Here is a 26,609-nt window from a genome sequence, read left to right on the forward strand (position 1 = left end):
AGTAAACTGTTCTCACAAGTCCCAACAGCTCTGCTCTCTAGAAGGGAGACAGGCACACCTGTTTAACACTTTTGAATGCTCCCTGGAGCCTATGGTTCTCCCCATTATTTGAACAGAAAATATATACTTCCCTCGTTATGCTTTGTGGCTTTGTGTACATCTTAATTTGAAGGAACCTCTCATGAGAATCCAGTACTTCATGGCTGAGAAATTCCTGTAGGGACTAGGAAGTGCCATGGGACAGAATTCACTTATACTATGGGATGTGTTTCCCTTAACTTGTGGGTGTTGTCAGATCTCCAAGTGTCCTGGTACCTCCGTGGAAAGCAGAAATAGATGTGGAAGGGACTCCTTGTACAAGTCCCCTTCTCTTTTCCTAATTTCAGCAAGAGACATCTGTGTTGCTGTGTAATCTCTGCTGGCAACTGTATTGACCGGCTCAGTGTAGACCCTTAACAGCATAATGTGTGCCGTGGGAGGCTCCCCAATACTGTGGGAGGCTTTTTCCAAAGGGGGAATGCTTCAGCCTCCTCCATCTCTGTCCGGCCCAAGATGCAAGAAATTACAAGCTTGGGATCTACCAAGTTTTCCTTCTCCCAGCCTCCATGGGGATGACTCCCAGTCTGCAGTGTCCCAGCACAAGAGAGCAAAAATCCAGACAGGGACTTTGTAGACCCTACAGTTAGGAAGCATTAAGTTACAATAAAAGAGAGGTTCTGCACTTTAAATACTTGTTTCATTTAAGTTTTAACTTTGGCAACAAGTCAAACAATAAGCCAGCCCAAGAAAAACAGAACATATCGATGATTTACATTCCATCTGAAAAGTTACTCAGGAAATAAATTATAACTGTGGTTGAGGAATGCAGGCAGTGGGGACTGCAGGCAATATCTTCTTAAGTCCTACATATGATAATGATCTGATGGTCCCAGGGAAATCTACAGGTGTGCAATCCACCTGGAACTCAGGTGTTTGCTGTTTTGCTCTTTATTTAGGGCTCAAATTAGAAATTAGGAGTTGACACATTCCGTATGTGTAGTATCTAATTTAGATGGATGGCTCTGGTTTTTGCACTTTTCCATTGTAGATATTTGTTCAGTGCAGAGCAGTGATTCAGATTTTGCTCTTTTGTTTGCCAGGGAAGGTAATTTTTAATATACAAATATGTTTATAGAAGAATTGTTGAAACCTTCTCCTGTCCACTGGCTCTCCTCACAATTTAGTTGGGTTTGATTTAACAGGACCAATTGGAGACGGAAGGATCTCAGCAGGTCACAGTCAACCCTGATGCTTCAGAAATTCTGCAAGTCAAGAGAAGGAAAATGCAGCTGTATCAGAAGTGAACAGAAACATGACACAACACAAATAGATTTTCATATTGTCCTGCAAATCCTGTAGCTTTTCCAGTTTTCTGGGAAGAACAATAGATGGCATCTAAGAACTTTTTGTTTTAAAAAGCAACATAAACATTGCAATTTATAACATCTTTCTATTTTTGTGTGGATATTTTATCACTGTATGTATTACAGAATCTGATATTTATTTAAAGCTGTAAATGAAATTAGTAGTTAGGTGACTGGCAGGCTCAGCTTTGTACTACAGATGAATGAACCTGATTGGTAGAGTTTAAGTAATTTGTAATGAATAAATCAAATGAATCTTATTCCATACTTGTAATCTTTATAGATTTTTATGTTCCTGGATTATTGGCGCCATTGACCTAAGAGAACACAAAAGCGTGATTCAGGTGGCCTAATGGATGAACAAGACAAAGGCCAGTGGAAGCAAAGTTATCATTGACTGACCAAGGGCACGCCTCTTAGTGGACATCAGGGAATTTGTTCTTGATTAACAGCAGGTATTCAGATCACAATTAGTTCTTCAGTCTTTTTCAAATCTTCCAAAGCAAAAAGTCAGAATTAGTTTATTATAAATTTTGGCATTAGGGGTAGCTATTGATAGATTAGGTAGGTGCTTAGAGAAGGTTGTAAACCCTGGAGTTCAGACGAAAGGGACATTACTATTTTAATGAATTGACTCTTCGCAAACACGTCTGTTCTTTATATCCTGATTTAATACCAGTCCCCTGTTTTTCAAATTTCTGTAGAGGGTTGCAGAATCATTGGACAAGAAAATATACAATTTGCAAAGCTTGTGAAAACCCAAGAATTATCCAATAGCTTTAGACACATTTTTTAATGGTATTTAATACCCACTACGTCTCACTGGTATGAATTGAAGTTAAGGCCTTATATACCATTGTAGATCTGGAGCATAATAAGTAATTATTTTCTAATCAGGAATAAAGTGGATAATTCTAATAGTGAATTTTTGGGGGGCTTTTTCAGTCCGGCATGCATCACTGGTGGAATTTGTGGTTATTTGCCCCACAGAAGTGCTTTTAAAAAGAATTCTCCTGCCTGATCTTCGCTCCTCAGATAATTCCAATGGCTTCAGTCTTACAAACGTGCGCACATGATGATTTTTATGTATGTGAAAAACGGCACTGGCTTTAGGAGCACACACCAATAGCTTTGAGTGCAGAAAAAACACACCTTAGCCAGGGGCATGAGGGGAAGAGGGAAAGGGTGGCAGCAGCTGAGCCTCCAGATTGTTCGAGGCTTGAAAAGCAAAACTGGAACCATTGGCAACTGCAGCTCTGATTGATTGGGGGAAGAACTGGAGTTGCTTTACTTTCTGACCTGTTTTGCCTATAAAATATGGGCTTTTTCAAAGCCCCCAACAGGAAAACTGTCACTGACATTCTAGCAAATGCTCTAAGGCTATTTTCAAGGTGGTGATGAAGGATGCACCATGTAGGCCATGAGAAAATATCAGTAATGTTTTTTGCTGAAAAATAAAAGTATGTAAAAAAAAAAAAAGTGAATATCTCAAGCTTACCATTTGTCATTCCAAAGCCGTCTCCTAATGAAGTGACCTTGACTCAGATCGAATTTTGGATTTAATCCAGTTGAGAAATGTTGTCACTTGGGTGTAAACTCCTGGCTTGTTTTTTAACCCACACTCCTCACCCCAGCTCACAAGGCCGTATACATAGTAGGAGCCATTTTCTACACAAGTTAGTGGGCCTCCGGAGTCTCCCTGATGAGAAAAATCACTCATGTTCAAAACACGAAGAAAAATGTTAACCAAAATCATAGAACCATAGAATGGTTTGGGTTGGAAGGGACCTTAAAGATCACCTAGTTCCACCCCCTTGCCCTGGGCAGGGACACCTCCCACCAGACCAGGCTGCTCAAAGCCCCGTCCAGCCTGGTCTTGAACACCTCCAGGGATGGGGCAGCCACAGCTTCTCTGGGCAACCTGTTCCAGTGTCTCACCACCCTCACAGTAAAGAATTTCTTCCTAATATCCAATGTAAATCTACCCCTTTTCAGTTTAAAAATGTTAAACTGAAAGGCTTAAACCCTCATCCTATCACTACGCTCCCTGATAAACAGAGACAGGAATGCTCCCCTCCCATCATAAGACTTTGAAGCTGTAATGATGTTTTTTTCCTATTGGATGTACCATCAGATGCTGCTCAGTTCCTGAGTAGGCTTACAGTTCAGGAACCAGGTCAAATGCTACCAAACTTTTTGGGTGTAAGTTTTTGTTTGTTCAAGTCTGTGACGTATATCTGACAAAGTCACATGAAATTTCCCAGGCATGAAAGTACCAGGCATTTGTAGCCTGAGCTCAGAAAGATAAAGATGTGATTCTTGGCATAAATGAAAACACTTGATCTCTCCCACACCCCTCGAAATAACTTTGTTCTGAGCTGGTTGGTCTTGTTTTTTGTTTTATTGGTGATTTCTATTGTGAAGTACGCTTGCAGTAGTAGTTAGCACCTCAGGAATAATTGTTCAAACTCTTCCCTGTCTTACAATGGTCTAAATATGAACTTGCTTCACGTTTGCCCTCGCTGTAAGGAAAAGAACCATCAATCCTGACTTTCCTTGCAAATCTTAACTCTGATAGTGAAAATCAGATTAGAATTGGTGCTCATGGCAGAGGCCATAATAAAACCGAGAGAAAAAAGGCAAGTTTTCAGGTTGTGACGACAAACTGCCTCAGAAACTAAACTTCCCAGGCTAGTCTGTAGCTTCCATAGATCTGCCCATGGCTGACAGTGACGACAACAGCCCTAGGGATCTACGTCTCAAACTGTACTGAAGAAAGACGATGGCTGTTGAAACACACTGGTGGGAGAAACAGATGCACGTGCAGCACCCTGCACCCTGCCAAAGCTATTACTCTGCTCAGCCTGACTATTACACAAAAAATTAGTGTTCAAATACAGAAAAAGCAACAGACCTGACAAGAATCAGCTCCAGGTCTCCGAAGATTTCCTGCACAAAACATGCTTTCATCCAGTACGTGATCATATGCTCTGGGTGCGTTGCATTTCGTTTGCGAAATCAGCTTGACATTGGCATCTAACAGCTGACGGGAGAGCTCATCTACGGGATGTGCACCAAAAAAATGGAGTCACCTTCCTCCCAATCCTGTTACAGGTTGTCTTTGTTCAAAATAGGAGCTCGCTTGCCATTTGGATGGGAAGGGGGAAGAGCGGGGGGATGCATGGGCTAGCCTGGGAAGAAAAGAAGTGTCTGTCGGAAATGACAAGGGTTAGAGTTGGAGCGTGGAAGCTTCGCTCAGGACACCTGAGTTGTTGCCTGAACAAAAACAAAGTCAAGAGTTTGGTTCCGATCAGCTCTACCCGGGTAATCCTGCTTTTCAAAGGTGCTGGTTGTCTGCAGCTCCCACGGGTCCCAACGGGACTTCGAGCTGCTCAGCACTTCTCAGGCTGGTGCCATTAGATGTTTTAACACGCAGGCTAATGAAACAGATGAAAACTGAAAATCATACAATATTTAAGGGCAATGATTAATTATAGTGAATCTAAAGACATAACTTGACATCTAAAGGCAAAAGCCAGAATTTCAAAGCATTACATCTGTAGATAATTAAAGGTGGTTTATAAGTTTGGTTCTGCTTGAGTTTCAGGAAATATTCCATTTCTGCAGTGACTTCCTGAAATGCTAATAATAGCTCTGCTCAAAGGAGGAGCCATCTAGTTTGAACACGTACAGGGTACTTGATATTCTTTGTTGGGGGAAAAAAAAAAAATTTCCCCGTACCCTTTTTAAGAGAGACTTTTTATTTGGAACTTTTAAAAAATGTCCATTAAATTCTGTTGGTGCATTCTGATCAAATGAACACGCTTGTCTCTTGTGGACTTCAATGAGAGTTACATCAGAAGGGAGAATTTGGTCCTACGTATCGTATCAGGCTGTATCAGTCACAAAGCACTAGGACACCTACTGCAGCCTCCGTGACACATTTTCCTTCTGCTGCTTTACAGCAACACATCAATCAGAACATGAGACAATGCATTTTTCAGAAAATTGCCATTATCTTTTTTTAAGCATAGTAATTTCTCCCCTTAGGATTTACCGCGGGCAAGAAAGGTTTTGGATAGAGCTGGTTGAACTTGAAAAGCTTTGGATTTTTTTTTTTTATTTTTCAGCGCGTCTGAAGATCCAGATGCTGCTTCTGAAAAGCTTTATCTGACCCAATGGGCTGGAAAACCATGTGAAAGTTCCCATCTTTCTTGGTCCTGTCTTGAAACACACAAACTATACAATAGCCTCTCTCTTGATACCGTCTTGCTTCTGTTTCTGGCTTCAGATGAAACCATGACATGGTATGTCAGATGGCAAGCAAAAAAAAATGTGTCGTGGCCTTTTTCAGAACTCTGAAAGGTTTGGTTGGTCTAGCGGTTGGAGATTTCTGCTAATGAGTAATTTCCATAGCCCGGTTTAGCCGTCCTTAGCTTTGAATTCCATGTCTTGGTTTCACTAAGTGCCTAGGTCTACATTTGGGCATACAAGCCCACCTTGCCGCAGAAGTACCTAGCAAAATCCAGCTAGCCCATAAATACCTGTCTCTGTCGCGCCCCATCCCGAAATGAAGCAGTCAGTCCCAGTGGGAAAGACGAAATCGGGCAGACACGCTGTTTTCACATACTTCGTTTCCACTGCACACTGACCGTCAACCGGCTTCAGTTTAAGTAGTGCTGGAGGGAAGATAAACAACAACAGAAAGGATTTGTAGCTGATTTTAATCCCTAACCACCATCACCACTCGGTGACCCCCTCTGCAAAGCTGCATATCCCTGACATGCTATTTGAACTACGTGCTGGACCGGTCCCTATTTTTTGCCCCCCTCCACCTGCCCCAGCCAGGGACTTCTGCCTACTCATTACAATTCACATCCCAAAGATTCAAATGTCTCTAAACCACAATTTGGCCTAATTATTTCCAGGATATATTCTCCATGGGAATTTTACATTGATTTTCGTTGGAGAGAGGCGCTTCAAACAACTGGGGTTGGAGGTGAGCCACATGAATATTCAACAAAAGGGATTTACCGATGTCGTTGTGTGGGACACCGTCCTTCTGTCTGTATTTGTGATGCACAATGATCTTCTCCACATCAAATATTTGCTCTTGGTGCTCTCTCTTCTTGAGGTCCTGCTTTCCAAGGGCTACTTGGAGATCTTCTGCTGGTTGTCTGCCGAAAAAAAGAAAAATAAAGTAAATTACATACAGACATTGTCTACTAGTGGTGGTGAAAATCTGCATCTTTAGTATCTAGAACTCAAGATATTGCTTCCTCTTGTGGAGTATGGCCAGAAGATTCCCTAAGATCATTATAGGAAGGCTTAGTCAGGGAAGCGGTGGTGTTGGACAATCCATGTGCTCTTAACTTGTTGCAGTCATGAAATAAAACGATATAAAGCTGCACAAATACTCTTTTCTTTGCATTTTGGGGCAGAGTAGCAGTGTGCACACAGTCTGTTTCTGTGGCTGTGCTGATGAGTCCCGGAGCCATGGCAGTACCATTGCTTGCCATTCTCTGGGTCTGCTCAAAATCATCTGTGCTGGAATGATCTCTGTTGTGTAACTTATTAATTTCCAAGGATAGTGGTTTCCAACCTGCTCAATGAAGGAAATGTCATATTCTGAGCTAGCAGGCTCATAAACAATTGAAAGTGAAAAGCATATTCTGGCTGTTCTGGAGATCATAATTGTGATGCTGGAGATCATAATTGTGATGTTGCTTATGGTCCCCAGAAGTTTTCATGGAGTCCTTCTTTCATACATTGCAAAACTTTGTTACATTCCTCCTCTTTTCCTCTCAAACAACTATTTTAGCTCATTTTAGGGGCGTGGGGGGCAAGTTTAATTTGTTATTCCAGCAAGAACCAATTTTAAGTATATGTATATTTTCATGTATGTGCTCAATTTTTCACATATATGTTTTCCTTTCAATTCGATTCCCAGCAATCATTTGGATGGCAAATAATTGGGATTCCAAACTATCTTTAATAGCCATCCTGATTTTTATATCCTGGTTTATCTACCCTAGGCATAGAGCATGCACCTACTCAATGCAGTGCGCAGCAGTAAGAACCCAGCATGCTTTAATTAGCACTCCACCACAGAAATGTCTGCTCCTCTTTGAAGTCTTTATCTGCAGAGATGCCATCCAGGGATGTTTGCCAGCTGTAGTCTTGGCTCCACCATAGATCCTCGAGAGCGTTCTTTGAATTTCTGGTTGTCCGCATATTTTGAACATTTCATTTGATCCAGGTGAGTCTGTTGGGCTGTCTGTTGGCCATGGGCTCTCTTCAGCTGCGTCGGAAGAGACAGCAGATGTATAACGCCGAGATAATAGCAGACAGCAGGAGTTAAGTAACGGGGGTCACCTGCTGCTCTGGGCCCCCCACACGCTGCCAAACAGCTCACTTCTAATTCTTTACCTGTTCTTGAGCAGGGTGAAACGTCACAGAAGTCCCATTCCACTTTGTGATTTTTTCTGATGTAGCACCAGGGTTTTTCATCCTCATCGGGATTCCTGAAGGGAAAAGTTGAGAGCATCAGCCCACACGAATGGGGAAATCTCCAGGATGCTTAGGGGAGCAGCCTCATGCTGCCACATGAGAGCCAAACTTCCAAAGATACTCTTTCATAAGATTTGCCAAAGAAGATGGATGAGAGAAGGGAGTGGGGCTTCTGCCATTTTACTATCCCCGTACCTATCTTAACCCTAAGAAAAATGAGGAACTGATTCAGGGAAAGGAGGGCTGCTTCTGGGAGCCTCACAGCAGTACAATGACTTAGCGAACGTACCTTGAGCATCCTGGTATTTTTTAGACAGGCAGTGTCTAGAAAGATGTGAGATCAGACCTATACATTTGCTTCTTCAAAATATTACCTGCAGAAGTTATGTTCACCAATGCCATAAGAGTCAGCGTCCTCCATAAAGGCATTAATCGGGTGGTTCAAGAGAACATGGGAATTCCAGTGCAGGCAGGTCTTGCCATTCGCTGCTTGGTTCACTCTTCCTCTGTACGTAGAGGAGTCCTCTTCATAACAATCATCCGGTTCTGTAGGAAGACAATGCTGATATGAAAATGACTTTTGTGTTGTTTCTTGCCCAAAGTGGTTCCTTTTCCTTCCCTTCCTTGCCCTACATTCATTTTATGGAGGATCAGAAGGACCTACTGGGTCATATAATATTATATATAATAATATACTGGGTCAATACATATAATAAGTATCCCTTATCCAACATAGGCCAGAAATAAGGGTCATGTCCCAACATCTGTCCAGTTTAAAGCTTGATTGACTTCAAATACTGAAACCTCTTCTCATGGTAAGGACCTAGTAGCCAAGAGGTGTCTTAATGCTAAAGCAGAACCTCTCCTATCAGTGGCCTGGGCAAGGCCAAATGGTATTGGCAGGATTAGACAGAAGTGGGCACAGAGCCGCTATCATGCTCAGGCAAGGGGTGTGCCAAAAGGAAGGTTGTGGGGTTGTGAACCTAACCTGTAAGTGAAATGGAAGAAAAGTCAACTGAAATGTGGAGCACGTAGTGGTACATGGAGTTCGAAGCACAATCAACTTTTAAACAAGAAAGAAACTGTTCTCCTTGGAAACCTGCGTGGGGAGTGGTGCCCACGGTGGTGCGGCAGAGGCAGAAGGCTCTCCATGCAGCCTGGGGTGATCCCATGCCCTTGGCCATCCATCCATGTGTCAAGTGGCTGTCCCCCAAGCCTGGGAAGTCACAGGCAGCTGGACATGAATCTTCACTACATCAGCTTTTGGGTGTTTAAGGAAAGCCTGACATTCCTTCTCCTATGGGAAACCTGTGCTTCCTCATTATGTACCAGTGGGGCCTTGTTGAAGCACATTCAGAAAACATCAGTATGGGAACTGCTTTTGCTGGTGGTGGCTGCAGAAGTCAGCCTCTTCCTCCGACACTCTCCCCGAGGAGGTCGGTGCCCTGGGCGCAGTCAGGTACTTGGTGTGATGACGGCATCAATCAGTCTGACTGCAGGGCGAGGGCAGCCCTTGGCTGTCTGGAGGCTTCACCCCTACCCTCTCCCCTGGAGCTGTGACATACCGATCTCACAGAATCTCCCTCTGAAAGCTTCAGGGCACTTGCAGGTGAATTTTGATCTGATTCTGTGCCGTATGCAGATACCTCCATTTTTGCACGGGTTTGGTCTGCACGGTGAAGATGCTGTCAAGGTGGAAAACACAGAAGAGCCTTGTCGCTCTGCTGAACGCTACACAGCCACTCGCATGCCCGATGGAAAGTGATGAGAGCTCCCACTTAGCTTGTTGGCTTCAAGTCCTTATGAACTCTTGAAAAACACCGGGGGTGTCACCAGTGAGTGAACCACCACCCTGTAAATCAAGCATGGCTCATCACTGACCAGCCCCACAGGTGGGAGCCATAGAAGACTCGGGCTGGATGACCAGGGCAGGACCACCCTCTGCGGTGGGCTGCGTGTGGTCTCCCAGTGCTGGCCATCTGCGGTGAGGTGACCTCGCCCTGCCGTTCCCACCACAGTTCGCCCAGCGCCCCGCTAAGCGGGAGCCTTTTCTGATGGGGCCGCGCTCACCTCGTTGGCAGTCAGGTGGTTTGTAGGGGTGATCGCAGACGCACTGGAAATAAGGTGGGGTTAACGTAATCAGGCATTCTCCCCTGCGGCACCTCTTCTCCAGACACACGTCCTTCACTGTGGAAAACAGAGGCACGAGGTGCTTCATCAGTGTCGGTGTGCGCAGGAGAGCCGTGCCCTCGCAGGGGTCGTGGGGAGAAGTGCTTTCTCCCAACGCCCTGAGGAGGCTTTCACCTGGCTGGTGTGGATGTGGGAGTTCCCTTCTTGTTCACAGTGGCTGTGGCAAAAAATCTGCCGGACCAACGAGCAGCTCACCCCCGCTCACCTGGCAGGGGACGGGGGAGCACTTTCTGCACACCTGAAGTCTGTTTTACTGGATGCCACTTCAGAGGGACTTTGGTCTGGGCGAGAGCTAAGTTGAGACCTGTGAACGTGACTGCGGTGGGCTGTCAAAACCCTCACCCCAGCCAACAGTGGGTTTATAAATCCCTGTGTTTGCTGCCACTGGCCGAGCTGTAACAGTAACATCAGTTGCCAAAATAGGGAGTATAAGTTAGCGGCAGAGCCATTACCTTTCTCGCACGTAGTCCCAGCGTATGGCTCAGGGCAGAGACAGCTGAAGCTGCTTCCTCTGTTTTCACACCTACCGTCGTTCTTGCAGGGGTTGGACGAGCAGGGGTCTGCTGGGGTAAGGACGGACATCTTTCAGTTTTACTTTCAGCTTCTCCACCTCCATCACCTGCTTTTTCTCCTTGCGTTTTCTGACTGCGGGAGGCTGCCTGCCTGACCGCAGCAGCCCGTGTAACAGGTACCGCGTTTACACATCAGCTCAGCAGCCACAGAATTGCTGCAGAGCCTAGTGCGAGCTGCAACAGCTCACGGCTTTGGGTCTGGAGCGCCTCAGCTCCCTTCGCCGTGTCCACGATGGAGCTGTAATGGGGCAGGTCCCTTCCTTTGCTCCGGGCCAGGTTTGCCTCTATGGCAGCGGCAGAAGCAGCCTTAAGAGCCAGAGCTGGCCCTGGGCATCTGCCTCCATGCATTTAGCGTGGAGGGATCTGGGTTTGGCATTGCCCTGGTTGCAACGTGGCACTAAATCTCCCCTGGAAAAGCCACCCACCACCATTATACTGTATAATACCCCGGGGTGGCTATTGCTGCAAGGGAGCCGGCAGCCGCGGGGAGTCACTTGGGTGCTGCTCCCCACACCACGCTCAACCTCCCCCCTCCACTCCAGGCTGCCAGGAGCAATTGGTTGGCGTTGGGGGCCGCCACATCCCAGCTCTGCTTTCTTTGTACCAGGGGATAACCCCGGGGGATGTTACAGGCAACTTCCCTGTCTCTCCTTTTGTGTTCCCTGAGCAATCTCAAGGATCCTTTCCTGCTCTCCAGAAGTTTGGCAAAACAGAAAAAGAAAAGAAATGAAAAAAAACAACTCTGCAACTGAGAAAAAAAAAGAAAAAAAAAAGGAAACCTGCTCTACATTTGGTTCCCAGCATAAATACAGAACATATATCCCATGAAAACAGCAATTACATCTTACAGTGTCTATAGACAAATAAGCCTGTGCTTTTTTGTAGTAGCAATCAGAAATGTTCTGCATGATCAGAATCCATCCTGTGAAACCCAGAGATAAAACACAGGCTCCTTACAAGAGAAATACAAAGGAGAACACTGCAAACAATCCTCCTAACTTGTCCCTTTGATGCAGGCATTTCGAGAGCAGGCTGGCAGCCGAGGCTGCAAGCGCAGGGTTGGGATTTTACCCCTTCCTCGCCTCCCTGCCCACCCCTCCGAGGTACCTTTTCCGGTATCGCTGTAGCCAAAAAATGCCTCAAACCAGTCAGGGTCCTCTGAGGGCTGCTGGAGGATGGGGTCCTGCTCCGGTTGCGTGTACTCATCATAGTACTCGTAGTTGTCAGCCTCGTCTGCAGGGAGGGGTGAGAAGAAGGTGGAAGAACAGAGGAATTAAAAGTGCTAGAAGGGGAGAAGGTATCATAGAATCATAGAATGGTTTGGGTTGGAAGGGACCTTAAAGATCATCTAGTTCCAACCCCTTTCCATGGGCAGGGACATCTCCCATTAGATCAGGTTGCTCAGAGCCCCGTCCAGCCTGGCCTTGAAAACTTCCAGGGATGGGGCTTCCACCACCTCGTATGAAAGAAGTTATTCCCTGGGATGGACAATCCTTTTCTCCTTGAGCTCGTGTGGGACGTCAGTGGGTCCAGAGCTCACACCATATTGAGGATCAAAGGTACCGGTCAGCTCTTCCTTGGCGTGGGCAGAGCTCACCCAGTGCCCGGCACGGCCACCCCTGAGCACCGCTGGCCCCACGTCCGCCTTGTCCCCCTCCTGCAGGGCTCAGCCAGCTCCTGCAGTGGCAACCGGGACACCCCAGAGGGGACACGGCTGGGGGCTCTGCAGGCATGGGCGTGAGCCCCCTGCGCGGTGCCACAGCCAGCGGGGATGCTGATGGCTGTTGCCGGCACAGTGAGAAAAGGAGATTTGGATCCCTGCAAGAAGAAGAGGTTTTCTTTGTCCAGCTGCTTTGATCCCCAGCAGCATCACCCCTGCTGCAGCGCGAGGCACGACCTTCACTGGCAGGCGGGTGCCTGCTGCGTGCGGGGACGCAGAAACCCACTTGGAGGGAAATCGGTGGGGAGCGAGGGCCCAAGGCACCTGCAGACCGACGTGGCTCCCTGTCCACAAAAGCCCTGTGGAGGACGGAGGGCCCGGGGCAGCGGACACGTGCTGAAGAGCCCATCCTGGCCGCAGCCCGGCCTGCAGCCTCCCAGCAGACCCAACGTCCTCCCCGCAGCCCGGCGCCCGCGGGGCCCGCAGCTTTGCCAGCCCACGTTTTGGGGGGTCCGGTTGATTAAAGTGGGCTGGCAGCTCCTCGCACAGGTACGGCTGCTGCCGGTGGAAGCCACGCTGGTGTTTCAAAGACAAGCTATGGTAATGAGCAAAGCTAAGCTACGTACAGAGACATTTTAAAAAGCTCTCCCCTAGGGCCGGACCGATGGCCCCATGGATAATGCTCTGCCTTGAACTGATTATCGACTGCATTATCTTAGTTTTCTCTCCTCATTCATTCGCTTGCAGCCTTTATCTTTATTCTTTCTTTGCTTCTGGAAAAAAAAAAAAAAAAGAAATTCCACTTTTGTACAATGGGTGTTTTATATTTCATATTAAAATAGAACAGTCTTTTCTTTTTTTTTTTCCTACATGCCAACTCTCGTTTCTCACCAAAAAAAAAAAAAAAAAAAAGAGGAAAGTTTCACCTCATTTATTGCTATGTCAAGTCAAGACTCCTTTTCCTCAGCTCATTATTTCCACAGGAGCTGAGTCTCGACAGTGTGCAAGTGTTGCAGAAGTGTGTGCCTTGCTGAGGAACAGAAGGATCTCGCTGGAAGATAAGGACATTGTCTACAGCGAACAAAATTAAATTTAATGTGATGTAGTTAAGAAAGGAAAACAAAAAGAGGGTTTTGCCTGAAATGCAGCCTGCAAGCTCGCTTTGTCGGAGAGGGGATTTTGCAAACGGACTTGAGTTTGAGGGAATTGTCTGAAGGAGTCTGATATTGTTTCCCCTGTTTATTTTCAAAATCTTAGTGGGGAATGTTGGCTTTTATTCCGCAGATGCTTTAAGGAAGCATTCTGAGGGATGGGGTAGCCCTTTGTATAGGAAAGGTATACCTGTTAAAAGTTGGGAAGGATGAACAGGGGAGTTACGGCTGCCAAAAGCAGGCTGCAAACACGCCCAGCATGCTTTACTGAGGCCAGTGGGGACTCTCTTGAGTCGACAGAGGAAAAAGAAGTGCTCTGAATGAGCACAAACAGCTAAGCCATTGTAGAAGCATCTACCATGATTTTTAAACCAACTGCTCAGTGTAAGTAAGTATGGTGTTAAGAAATGACAATACTTGCACTTCATTTTGTTACATTGGCATCACTTCTTAGCAATGGATTTATTAACAACACTTCTGAAATTACTTGTTGACCCGTTATGGACTATTTTAGGTGTATCTCTGCGGTAAAACCCAAGCTGACCAGGATGCAATTCATGTTTTGCAGGATGTCTGCTTCTGACAGCTCTGCGAGGTGGAGGACCACAAACCTCTGTTTGTCCTGAGGGGGCAGATGACCCCCGGGCAGTTTTGGGACAGGCTAATGCACACCTGAGGCCAGGCTGGCACCCAGCACCCCTCAAGGAGGCCACTTTCAGGTGGCCAGGGCTGAGGATGAGTGGGCGGCACCAAGCAACCCCCTCGTGGGATGGCAATTACCATTAAGTGAAACTTTATGGCCAAGCCGTGGAGCTAAGGGCACGTGTGGAAAGGGCTCAGAAAACATCAGCAAACCCTTTTGGGTACCTTGGCCCTCCGTGTGGGCCAGGGAGCTGAGCTGCCTGGCCAGGACACCAGCCAAGCTGATGTGAGAGTGCGGCCGACCTGAGAAATCACCAGTGTCCCTCCTTTCTCCACCAATATCTCTCTTTATGAAGCCATGGAAGAGAAAGTGCTTCTACAGGTCACGCGAGTGATGCTTCCCATCTCCCAGCTACTCCGTGTCCTCCCCAGCTGCACGAAGCAGTGAAAAACAAAGAGCAGAGAACCCTGACTTGGGTACGTGACATCCAACTAAAAGATGTCTCCTTATTTATCATGGCTTCGACACTAAATAACTATTTGGCTTCCACATCTCTTGTTTAAGAAGTGCTCCCATTCCATTTTTTTAATTATTCATGACGAGCCATAGGTTTAGTAAAGCAAAAACAACACTTTTTTTTATCTGAGCACATAATTAACGCACAAAGTCTGATACACCGGTTGATTTAAACGTATTACTAAATCAGAGTGTTCATTCTTTGTAAGTGCTGGAAAACCTTAACATGCTTAAAAAAAGCAGTGATCTGACATTTGTCACTGAAATGTGACTATTACATGAAATTAAATTAGACATCCTGCATGCAAATTTTCAAAGAATAACTTTCCTCTGTGTAGTACAAAAAAATCCCCCCATAATTGATAGGCAGAGATTGACTTTTAAAGCTTCAAATCAGCTTTGAGGTCTGGGTGATCTTTTAAACTGCTCAAGCTTTCATCTGCAGTTTTTCACATTGCCAAGAGCTGTCAATCAAGCGATGGATTTCTGATCAATATCCCCTTGTTCATTAGCTTACACGGGCTCTCTGTTACGGAGAGAACAGATATCCCAACACCGGCAGTCACACTGTTTTCAAAACCTTCGCTGGATCAAGTCATGACTAATGTTCCGAGTGGGAAAGTGATGCATTAGGATGCCATCGAGTGCCCTGAATTGCGAGGTAACTTTGTTGGACTGCAGTTGTCAAGATGAGTGATGTACAAAGTTAAAGTCTATTGCCAACACACATCAAGAGCGCCAGAAAGTACCCAGCGTTTATTCAAGCTCTCTGAACCTCTGGGGATGGACTGAAATCTGGCCTGATTTAAGCAGGATGAGTTTTCCTGCCACCTTTCTAAATACTTTTTGTCTCCCGCTCTGAGGATAATGCCGTGGATTTTTTTATGAGGCTGAAATCCTGACTGTATTTTAAATAACGAGTTGTCCCCCATTAAATTCTGCGGAGACGAGACCTCACAGTATTTCCTCCTTTCCACCCGGGCCGTGGCTGGGAGTATCTGCGGCTTCAGGAAGAAATTGCAAAAGAAGAGTGAGGGCGGCAAGCCTTTCAAATAGCTTTGTGGCTCTTGCTTAAAAGAAGTTTTGCGGTGCCTTTTCCTTAGAGGGACGGGCGCTGAAGGAGGGGGGGCTCGCAGGAGGATGGGGAGCAGGAGAGAGCAGGGACAGCGGAGGGACAGAGGTAAGGACCATAAAGCGAAGGGAGGGGGAATGAATTAAGAAACTGTGAAAGCTCCACCACTGCAAAGCAAACCAGGCGGTTTGCACGAGGCTGGGGCGTAGAGCCCGCAGCCGGGGCAGGGCTCTGTGGTCAAGTACTTGCAGAAGCTAAATGCCGAGCGCAGGTGCACGAATGATTTGGAAATTTGTTTTCCACACACATCGCGTTAGAAGAGCAGCATCGATCTGGGGAGAGAAGCAGGGCTGCACAAGCTACCAGGCTGCTGGACTCGCAGGTTTGACCTAGAAGCCAAACCACCACTGGAATGAACGGGACTGTGGCTAAATAGTGACTGCATAGTAAAAACCACAATCTTTTTTTTTGCAGGAAAAGGAGTAAATTTAATTTAATACTCTATTAGCTATAAATTATAAACTCAGATCTAAGAGCCACTGAAATCAAGAAAACGAGGACCAGGTCTTAACCTGCAAAAATACTAAACTTAGCAATAAAACCATAATCCTCTGCGTGGACTAAATAGGCTGCAAAAGGATGTAAAAATCCTCACAGACTATCTACAGATCCTTACACAACATTCATCACAGATTTTCTCTTATCAACATCTTAGCGCTACCTAATTTTCAACGATTTTTACTTGCGTGAGCTTGTAAACACTTTTTGAACTTCCTTGCACGTAGGAGAAAACCTTGTGGAAATAAATTCCACAGTTAGTTGTATGCTGCAAGGCAATGTTACCCTTCATTTATTTGACCTCCAATTTGCGTGCACAGATAGACTCTTTGCTTATCCGTGAGGTTTGCAGCCCAGCACCATGACTTCTCCTCCAGCCTGCGACCCACTGTGTCACCCATGGGTCCCCAAAGCTGTGCTGAGCACATGAAGCCACAGAGCGGCCAAAAAGTCCTGGCTTGGAGCAGAGCTGTGAGTTGCAGATGGGGTCTAGGAGCACCCCATGATGGACTGCAAACTGGTGCTGCTGGTCTGCCTCTGGTTTGGGCTCCAGCCTGCCAGACACGCTCCTGGCTGGGACTCGATGCAGCATTGCCTCGTGCACCGACAGAGCACACGTGGAGGTCTGAAAGGGCTCACCATATCATAGAATCATAGAATATGTTGGGTTGGAAGGGGCCTTTAAAGGCCATCTAGTCCAACCCCCCTGCAGTGAGCAGGGACATCTTCAACTAGATCAGGTTACTCAGAGCCTCATCAAGCCTGCTCTTGAATGTCTGCAGGGATAGGGTCTCCACCACCTCTCTGGGCAACCTGTTCCAGTGCCTCACCATCCTCATTGTAAAGAACTTCCTAAACTCTCATCTAAACCTACCCTGCTCTAGTTTAAAACCATATGACTCGTCCAAAGACAAACAGACTTTCTACTTAATCACAAGCCTTATTCTAAGCTCAGCAAAGCCACACATGAAGTTAGTAAAATTCAGCGCTGGGCACTAGTGAAAGGTTTTGATGGACCAGGTCGCCAGCCTCTCAGTTTTGTATGCAGAAGTTAAAATGAAGAAATCGAAACCACTTACCATTCAGCAGGTCAGCCAGGAAGAAGAAATGGGAAGCCTGCATGAGATAAAAAAAGGGCAGAGGGTCAGTTTCTGGGAAAACAAAAGCCGGTTTACGGCACAAAGTTTCTGTTTGCCCCCAGAGCTGAACATCCAGATAAGCTCTCTACCCACTTTGGGGCTACCTGGGATGGGTTTTAAGAGCTCTTTCAAAAGAGTAAAAAAAAGTCTTAAAATGTCCACCGCTCCCAACAACCCGTGTGGAAGCTCTGGCTTTTCCGAGCATCCAGCCCAAGCTGCGGGCCTGGTGTGCTTTGGGAAAAACCTGTCCTGAACGAGTTAAATTGCCTCTTTGCTTATTAAGCGGCCACGGACTGACTATTTGTCTAACTTCTGTGAGATGTGGGCAGAGGCCACGCTCCAGCCAGCTGCCAAAGCCGGTGGCTGGACGTGCTCCGGTTGGGCAGAGTGGAGGTCGCGCAGCGCGACAAGGCCTGGGAACCTGCTCCTGGTGCAGCAGGTGGGATCTGGACCTCCGAGCTGGAAGGCTGTCAACAACCTTTGGATGGAGGAGAACATTTCTGGCTCTTCCCGTGAGGAAATGCCATGTGTTCGACCTCTGACGCGGGGCTCCAGCCTTTCCTGTTTGGCTCACGATCAAGGGCAAGCAACAAAAGGGAACAGAAGAAGGAAAACAGCTCTCAGCCTTTGAGGAGCGTGAGCGAGGCTGGCCTGAACGGAGACGCACCGACTCCACACCGGGATGCATCCCCCGCCTGAAGAAGGTCTCAGCTCGCTTTCCCCCTTGCTCTAAATCCCAGGATTACCTGCCTGGGAGGAGAATACGTGTGCTAACAGCGGGTGTAAAGAAGGAGATTTAGAGCTGCTATTCTTCATCCCTCACACGATTTGTCAGAAGAAAACGTATTTCCAAACAATTTAACACTCCTAATCAAGACAGTATATACACACACACACACTCCCACACGCTTATGTGCACCTCTGCATTGCTACAGACACAATTAACTGTAAATATACACCCTGTTCAGTTGTGCAATATATATGGAAACGGTATATAGAAGGAAGAGATTCTCAGCTAACGCTGGTTGTGACTAAGAACGAATGAATCCGAAGCAATGAATAAGAAACAGGACAAAAAAAGCTCGGAATTCACGTTTGCGAATATTATCTGGAATGTATAAACGAGTTTCTGCTGCAGGCACATTTGCGTCCCTCTTGCGTTTGAGCCGGGGAGAACAGAGGCTCCAGCGCTCCCCTTCCCACCGCCTTTAATGAGAGCGATGTCCCCCGCTCCGCTCAGCGGAGCCCCTTTCCAGGTGCACTGAAGTGGGCCACACACACACACACACACACACACGCACGCGCGCGCGACTAAATCCTTTGCAGCTGGAAGGACACACACACGCAGGCTCGCGCGATTGCCCCCCCTGAATGAGAGCAGCGCTGAGGGTAAATGAGAAGGCTGTAAAAGCTCTGCCCTGGGTGTACATGCTTCCTGAGCGCGGGTACGGGGCCCGTCAGGTCCTTTGCCAGACCCCAAAGGAGACTGCAGAAGGAAAAGGTCTAATTGCTCCGCTTACAATTAGTGGTAGCATTCACCCAGAAACACAGACCAAAACAAACCCTGCAAGTGTGCTCCTTTCTTTTGGAGGAATGGAGGCAACAAAGCACGGTAGTAGGATGAAGCAGGAAATATTTCAGCTCCCTCCCCGGCTCTCCGCCATGCCCCGTTGCGCTGTTTTGCCTGAGGGGGCTGGAAAGGGTTTTGGGGCAGAAGGGTTTGACTTCAGCGAGGTTGCTAAACCTTCCCTGCACTCGGGACAGCCCTTGGCACCACAGGGGAATGCCAGAGGGTTCCAGCCCAGGCTGAGCGAGGTGCAGGACGTGATGGCATCCCGCTTTTCTGTGCCTCAGTTTCCCCTGGCTGTAGAGCAGAGACGATAGTCTCACAACGCCCAAGGGGATGGCTCACACGCCAAGAAAAGAAGAAAGATGAGAGACTTAGCGCTTTGCTACACTGCTTTCTCTTCCTGGTTACCCACCTACCCCTGCTGCCCAAGCACTGCTCCACGGGCAGAGCTGACTGCAAAAGGGCAGATACCCTAAACTCCCTCTCGCCATAAACTGGTGCCCTAGAAAATGCACAGGTTTCCAGTAACATCCTTCAGAGCAGGCAGTGGCTTGTCCTCCAGGGTGGCCGAGTCCCAAATTTTGATTCCCACTTTTGGACGAAAGCCTCTACCCACTGCCAGGGGACAAAAGTTACTGGAAACAAAATCTCCTGGAGCACCCAGCACAGAGTCCAAGAGTTAAACCCAGTCATCTTCATCGTAAGGCTCCAGTGTCCTGTTTTGTCCCGGGGCTTTTCCCCCTCATGTGCCTGTCGCAAGCTGCAGCAGCAGAGACACAGGGGACAAAACCCGAGGCAGACCTGACCTCTCGGCACGGAGGCTTTTCTCCTCCATTCTGATGTCCACTGGACCATCCACAAGACCACACAGGTCTTGAAGCATTTTCACTCCTGCTAGCCAGCACAGGGACAGATTTCAGTGTTTTGGCTCCCTGCATGAAGCTTTCCATGGTGGTGTCCCACCTCCAAGCCCCTTCTGCTGGCTTGAGCTTGTCTTTTCCTCCATGCCATGAGGGCTTGCGGGAGGTAGGATGGGGGATGTGGGAGCCCACCTTTTCTTCCCTGCCTTGAGGGGCTGCGACAGGTGGGATGGAGGGATGAGGGATGTAGGATCTCACCCTTTCTTCCCTGCCTTGAGGGGCTGCGGGAGGTGGGATGGAGGGATGAGGGATGTAGGATCTCACCCTTTCTTCCCTGCCTTGAGGGGCTGCGGGAGGTGGGATGGGGGACGTGGGATGGCGGATGTGGGATGCAGAGGTGGGGGGGCCACAGGGTGGGGGGTCCAGGAGGGGGCTGGAAGTGGGGGGGGCTGCAGGAGGGGGTGCAGGCAGGGGATGCAGGCAGGGGCAGCGAAGGCAGGGCCTCCTGCCTGCCGTGCCGTATTGCTCATGGCCAGCAGAGGAGGATCTTGTCCTTCCGACGAGGTGCAATCCTGAGCCCAGCCAGGAGCAGGATTCAAACAAAAGGAGGAGGATGGGGGGGAGAGGAGAAATTAGGCTGTGGGGCTGGTTTCACCAAACAGTCTCCTTGCTGCAGCTCGACACCGATACTTTGTGTGCTCTCTCTAGAGGGGATAAAATCGCTGGATCCTGTTCGTAGCAGGTCCGCAGAGACGGGGGATGAAGATGGAAGAATTTGCAGAGAGCAATTTTGCATTTTATTACTTTAGGCTCATAAAAAAGAACCACTGCAAAAAAAAAAAAATATCTGGGAGAGACATTTGATAGGGGTACCGGTGCATTGCTGAGTGTGGAGCAGATTGCATTCATAGGGCTCCTCGAAAGAATGGTGGAAGCACGGCTGAAATTCAAAATATCCTAATTTCACCTGACCTTTGTTGTCGTCATCATTGTAATGATTAAGCACTTCACTAAAGCTTCGTTTCTCCAAAGAACCATCAAAACTTTGCTAATTAGGCTTTGTACCAAGGTTAAACGCTGCAGATAGATGATACTCTCAATTTTTTCCATTTCAACTCCTCAAGAAAGAGAGACTAATGAAATGTAATGGATTTCAAACAGTAATGCCAGAACCGCGAGCTTTCTTGGTCTCAGGACAGAATCCCATGTCTCTTTCACAGACAAAAATGTCCAGTTACTCTCTGGCGATTCCTTCTGAATAAAGCCAGGAAGATTTGACCCCAAATTCAAGGGAAATTATTTACAGCTGCCAAAGGCATTCTGCAGCTGAACTGTTGGTTGTGTCTTGGGTACATTTGCTAGCCTTTATTACAATCAAAATGAATAATTAAAACACAAAAGCAGGTGGAGAAACAGGCAGCACAAAGGTGACAACCCAGGGTTAGGCTGTGAATTTACCTGTGTGCAAAACAGAAGTATTTCCAGAGAAAACAGTGTAGCTACTCAAGCTGGCCTGACAGATGAGCAGAGGGATGGAAACTACCAACTGCACGTACACACACCTGGCAACAAAGCACTACAGCAGTTCACGCATTAAACTGCGTTGGTAGGAACTGGCCTATTCACTTAATTGCACTAAGTTGTGCAAATTATCCTGCAACTTGCCGTGAAGCGGCCTCTACAGCAGCAAAACAAATATTGCCCCTTTCGTTTGTTCTTCTGTGCAGTCACAGCTTCGCAGCCGAGAAGGAGGTGGGATGGGGATGAACTGGAGAAGGAGGATGGATATTTGATCAACTTCCATCCACGGCTGACATAAGGCATGAAGGAGCCACGAGGGCAGACACAACTACTGCCTTTTCGTAGTGAACCCCTTGATCCTGCTGACAGCTCTCAGTGGGAACCTTTGTCTGGGCTTCTCGCCAAAGGAGGAGGGAATCGACAGTTCTGATGCTCTTACAATCGGCCAGATTTTTGCCTGCAACCATCTTGGGTAGTGACAGTCTTTGAACTTCAAGGGAAAGTGGCTTTTCCAGCAATGACATTGTATTTCTCAGCCAAGGCCATGGTTGCAGTATAATGAAAGCAGGGCACATTATCATCTGGAGCACACATGCAACACATGTTGTATTTTTAGCCTGGGAAACCATTCTCTGAAAAGATTCCACCAAAACCTCTGAGTTCTTCAGCTCTCTGCTAGCAAGGCATCTCCTGCCTCCAGACTGAACCGCAACGTGTGCCTCAGAGTAAATGACATGTCCCTTATTGACTGGTCCCAGGGTACCCAGAGAAGTTTACATTTAAAGTCTTTATTTTGCTGATTATTTAGTTGTGAACCTTTCCCATGGCTGCACCTGATACAGAAACCACAGGGATCCAGGATAAAAGCAAGAGCCCTCGGAGGCGCTGCTGAAACCAGCTCGGTTCTCTGCACAGGAGTTACCCGCTCCTGTTTTCCGAGGGATCAAAGTTTCCAGATTAATCTTTGCACCGTGAGAGATGGCCTGGTAGCAGCTGGCTGTTTTTAAAGGATGAGGTGTGGATGAGGTGCGCTTGTGCTCCCAGGTGGAAAACGGGGTCAGCCTTGGCTGCCACAGCCAGGAGAAGATACAAATTCTGTTTCATGGGGGCAGCAGGAGCCAGCCTTGTCGCAGCAACGCGAGTGCGCTGGGCTATCAAACGCTTTTGCAGCCGGTGCTGGGAATGCAGGTTATACTGCTAGACTTAGAGCTTATGCAAAGTCATTAAGTCCCTTTAGTTACACGGGATATCAACCTGCACGCTTCAGGGCATAAGCTGATTGCCTTGGGGGGCCAGCCAGGAACGCTTCCCTCTCCGCCGGCGCGGTGCACAATTAGCTGGGGGCGCTCCCAGGGCTTTGCCGCTTTCCTGCTGCAGCAGGCAAATTTAGGCGAGCGCCGCAGAAGGGCATCACACCTGATGGGCCGCAAATTGAGACGGGCTTGACAGGATTCAGGGCTCTTTGCAGCCATCGGTGCGCGACGCAGCGGAGCATAAAGCCCTCGCGTGAGAGGTGCCGCACCAGACAGTGGGTGAGGGCAGCAGACATGGGAGTTTTCTACAGGAATAGATCTGTTGGTGGGTAGAAAAAGATGTCAGACAGAGTTGACTTCGGGACACCCTAAAACGTTGGTCTCCAAGCACCTGAGGCAAGGAAAGACCTGTACTGCTGGTAACAGCTTCGTATCTGCTGCGGGCCAGCTAGGAGAGAGGCACCAAGGATAAGTTTTCTGTGCCATTGTTTGATCTTAATGGGATACTTTATCCCATTAAATCCTTCCCTTTCCACTACTAAGTGCACTTAGTTATTGGACTGGGCATGGCTAGTGACTTCAAAACACTTTCCATCACAACTAAGCGCATCACTTTTTTGAAGTTCCAAAATATTTAGTGAAGAGCCACCTCTGCTGCTCTGACTCCTGCATTTCTTCCTCTCTGCTGCCAGGGGTGCTGAGTTTGGAAGGAACAATAATGCAACAAAAAAAAGCCTAACCTGAACACCTGTTGATTGAAAAATCCCCTTCTTTATTTTTTTTTTTTTTTTTGTGGACATATGCTGAAACACTTTAGAGCGTTGTTAAATGGGAGCTGCAACCTGGTGTATGAGCAGCTCCATCACTGGAGTGTTGTGGGACCTGAACTGGTCTCACCTTGTTGCAGAATTTTCTAGCCCAACTCAGCACGATGTTTAAGCACACCATTTCGATCTACGTGTATTTCAGAGGAAGTTGCTCCAATACGAGAACAGCTCAGGGAGGACAGGCAGCTGAATGGCTGTGTCCCCATGTCAATACAACCTGCTGCAGCAGAGCCCCTCAGATTTCTTTTTGGCAAAGTAAGGAATACTTAACAATGCAGCACCTTATGGCAGGCACACTTCTACTAAGGATCTTGCTGAGCAGAAGCATATTGATTTCTCTAAAAGTTCTGGTTCACACATGCTGATGTGTGTGTTAGCAAGGATGTACTGTAATTAGAAAAAACGAAAACAACAAACCCAACCTGAGAAGACCTGCCATCTCTGAAGACAATCTTTGGTGCAGTTGCATCATATATGCTAAAATAAAGGACCAAATTTTGTTCTCGCTTGCAGCTGTCATGCAGCTTCCTGCCTTTTAGGGAAATAGTTCGGATTCATGAAGGTGAAATCAGTTTCTTTTCAGGTAATGTGAAAGAACAGAATGGAAATTCTTGCCTTAAGATCCTGCTCCAAACCCACCAGATCCATGAATGTCCGATTGCTTTCCTTTTCTGACTAAGTCAAAATATGAGCTACTGCCTAAAACTTCATTTGACTTCTGCTTTCACCAATAACATTTATTAATCAGTGTTACTTATAAAAACTCCTAAAACCAGATTTGAATAAAAATGAGAATGATGAAGATGGTAGTTCTGGGAAAGGATGGAAATCGGAATTTAAGAGTGTTTTCCACGGTTCCAGAGAAGTGCAAAGTCCGTTCTTTTTTCATTCAAACTGTTTCAGTGTAACTTTTTCTTTGGAACAAATCATTAAGGCAAAAATGTCCTCTTATAACATGTTTGTCATGCAATGGTCACGTCACGACGACTCATTCCCCCCTTTTTTTTTTTCTGGGATCCATGCCAAGCACTAAGCCAGAAAACCTTGTTATATTAATTATGAAGAAAAAACATGTTTTATTAAAAACTAGCCTGCTGAATATTCTGTCGTGCTGCTTTTCAGTGACAGCAGAATTGCTGTTGCATTTTAGCAATGTTAATGAATTTTCAGGGGCGGGGGGAGATATACACTATGTTTTCCACAGCAATATTTGGAGCAAACTCAGATTAGGATTGTCAAAGCTAATGAATCAATCTAACACTTAGGACTAGCTAGGAAAAGTCTGTGCAAGACTCTGTGTTGTCTAAGGCTGCACCTACATCTTCCTCACTGAGTGCGAATTAACACAACTGATTCATTATGGGCTTATTTATGTTAGATTGGGTTCTAATGTCTGTAACACTGGCATTGGACTGCCCTAGAACTGGTCCTCCCAGTAAGCTGCCAAGTGTGCCAGTGGATCAAGTATGCCATATCCACTGCTGTCAGCAGACAGATACACTAATTAACAAATATCCTATTGTGTTGTGAAAATCACGGATCGTAAATTCATGGAGCTCTTCAACAAGATCTATAACCCATTAAAACCCTTTACTATATATTTTTCCCAAAGGACTCAATTTAAACATGACAACATCTGAAATTTCAGTCACTACAAACCTGCACGCACAGAAACCGTCATTACGAAAGCTGAAGTTTAAAAGAACCTCAGATTCCTTCATATGAAAATTCACTTGGTTGCAGTGCTTGGAGGAACCTAAGACATGTTTTTAAAACTGGCTTTTGACTTTGCTTTGTGTAAAAATCATTCTCTCAGTCTTCTTTAAACAGGAGATAGAATCATAGAATTGTCTAGGTTGGAAGGGACCTTTCAGATCATCGAGTCCAACCATCAACCTGACACTGACAAGTCCACCATTAAACCATGTCCCTCAGCACCATGTCTACCTGCCTTTTAAATGCCTCCAGGGATGGTGATTCCACCACTTCCCTGGGCAGCCTGTTCCAATGCTTGATAACCCTTTCAGTGAAGAAACTTTTCCTAATATCCAATCTAAACAGCCCCTGGCGTAATTTTAGGCTGCTTCGTCTTGTCCTATCGCTTGTTACTTGGGAGAAGAGACCCAAGTAACTCACTACAACCTCCTTTCGGGTAGTTGTAGAGAGCGATAAAGTCTCCCCTGAGATTTGGGAAAGTATATCAAGCTCTGTTGGATCAGGGCCGTGGCCATCTCTAGCTGTGTTGAATATTTTGCCGTTAACCTTCCTTTCCTGTTAGCGGCAATGTAATTCACCCGGCCAAAACATATGGCCAGGGCAAGTTTTACCTTTGACGAAAGAGCGTGCAAAACTACCGAGTCAGTGCATATCCCTGGCTGTTTAATCTTTGTATCTAGTCCCTTCAGCATGAAGATGAGCAGCCCAGTGGTTTGGAGCATCTCTCAGCACCCAGGGCTGGGGGAACGACTGCACTCCCCACCGCACACCCTTCGGCGCGGGGTGGCCACACCGAGCCCACCCAGATGTGCTATTACTTGTCACTGGAGATATCTGCTCCAAAAAACCATGAGGCTTCCCACTTATGCAGCATTTGCTTGGGTGTCTCACTGTCCTGGAATGCTGACACTCAGCTAAATGCTCCAGCTGCCCTGGAAGGGCTCAGCAAGGAGCAGAGCTGGCACGTGGCAAGAAAAGTAATATATAAAAACATACTCACGCACAAATGTGTGTTCCCTAGGAGAATGAGCAGTGGAAGAGCCTGAAGGGTCAAAGCACTGTTAACCATCCTTACACTCTTTTTTTCTTGAAATTAGCTTTTTCTTCTTGCCTACGTTTTTTTCAGACCAGCCACAATCATTCGAGGGTGAGCTAACTCAGTGCAAATAATTAACTGTGCTTCAAATATTGTTTAATGTTCAACAGATTGCCCTGATCAAACAAGTGCGTCCTGTCCAGATGATCACTACATTGACCGCTGGTAAGTGTTTCAAATCAGTAAGTATCAAAGATAGGAATAGCATAAATTAACACTGAAACAAAGGAATTTCCTTGTATTAGAATGATTTTTCAACTATTATTGTCAATTGAAAAGAAGTAAGAATCAGAATTACTTCTCTTCCTTCCACCTGAAAAAATTGTGAGATATAACTATAAAGGAGAAGATT

At 46.7% G+C, this 26,609-nt stretch overlaps 2 protein-coding genes across 4 annotated transcripts in view; one reads left to right on the plus strand and one right to left on the minus strand.

The window, feature by feature from the left end:
- Positions 1 to 1,670, plus strand: part of NRAP (nebulin related anchoring protein) — a 52,904-nt gene extending 51,234 nt beyond the window's left edge. For both annotated transcript variants that reach the window (XM_063338305.1, XM_063338306.1), the window contains one exon: positions 1,242 to 1,670. In XM_063338305.1, the coding sequence (XP_063194375.1) occupies positions 1,242 to 1,343 (102 nt within the window). In that variant the 3' untranslated portion in view covers positions 1,344 to 1,670. The remainder of the gene's footprint in view (positions 1 to 1,241) is intronic.
- On the minus strand, positions 6 to 26,318 carry HABP2 (hyaluronan binding protein 2). Of its 2 annotated transcripts, none has more exons than XM_063338309.1 (14): positions 26,162 to 26,318; positions 17,355 to 17,391; positions 11,783 to 11,908; positions 10,556 to 10,663; positions 9,984 to 10,100; positions 9,479 to 9,598; positions 8,288 to 8,459; positions 7,833 to 7,927; positions 7,458 to 7,704; positions 6,438 to 6,580; positions 5,948 to 6,082; positions 4,318 to 4,463; positions 2,902 to 3,102; positions 6 to 1,301 (listed from the first exon to the last, which is right to left on the minus strand). In XM_063338309.1, exons 1-13 carry the CDS (start codon positions 26,228 to 26,230, stop codon positions 2,926 to 2,928), a joined length of 1,692 nt encoding a protein of 563 aa, XP_063194379.1. In that variant the 5' UTR covers positions 26,231 to 26,318; the 3' UTR covers positions 6 to 1,301; positions 2,902 to 2,925. The 2 variants fall into 2 exon arrangements, with proteins under 2 accessions (XP_063194379.1, XP_063194378.1); XM_063338308.1 differs by having other exon boundaries at positions 10,556 to 10,666.
- Positions 26,319 to 26,609: the final 291 nt, after the last annotated feature.

This window comes from Chroicocephalus ridibundus, chromosome 6 (genome assembly GCF_963924245.1).
Source record: "Chroicocephalus ridibundus chromosome 6, bChrRid1.1, whole genome shotgun sequence".
NCBI lineage: Eukaryota > Metazoa > Chordata > Aves > Charadriiformes > Laridae > Chroicocephalus > Chroicocephalus ridibundus.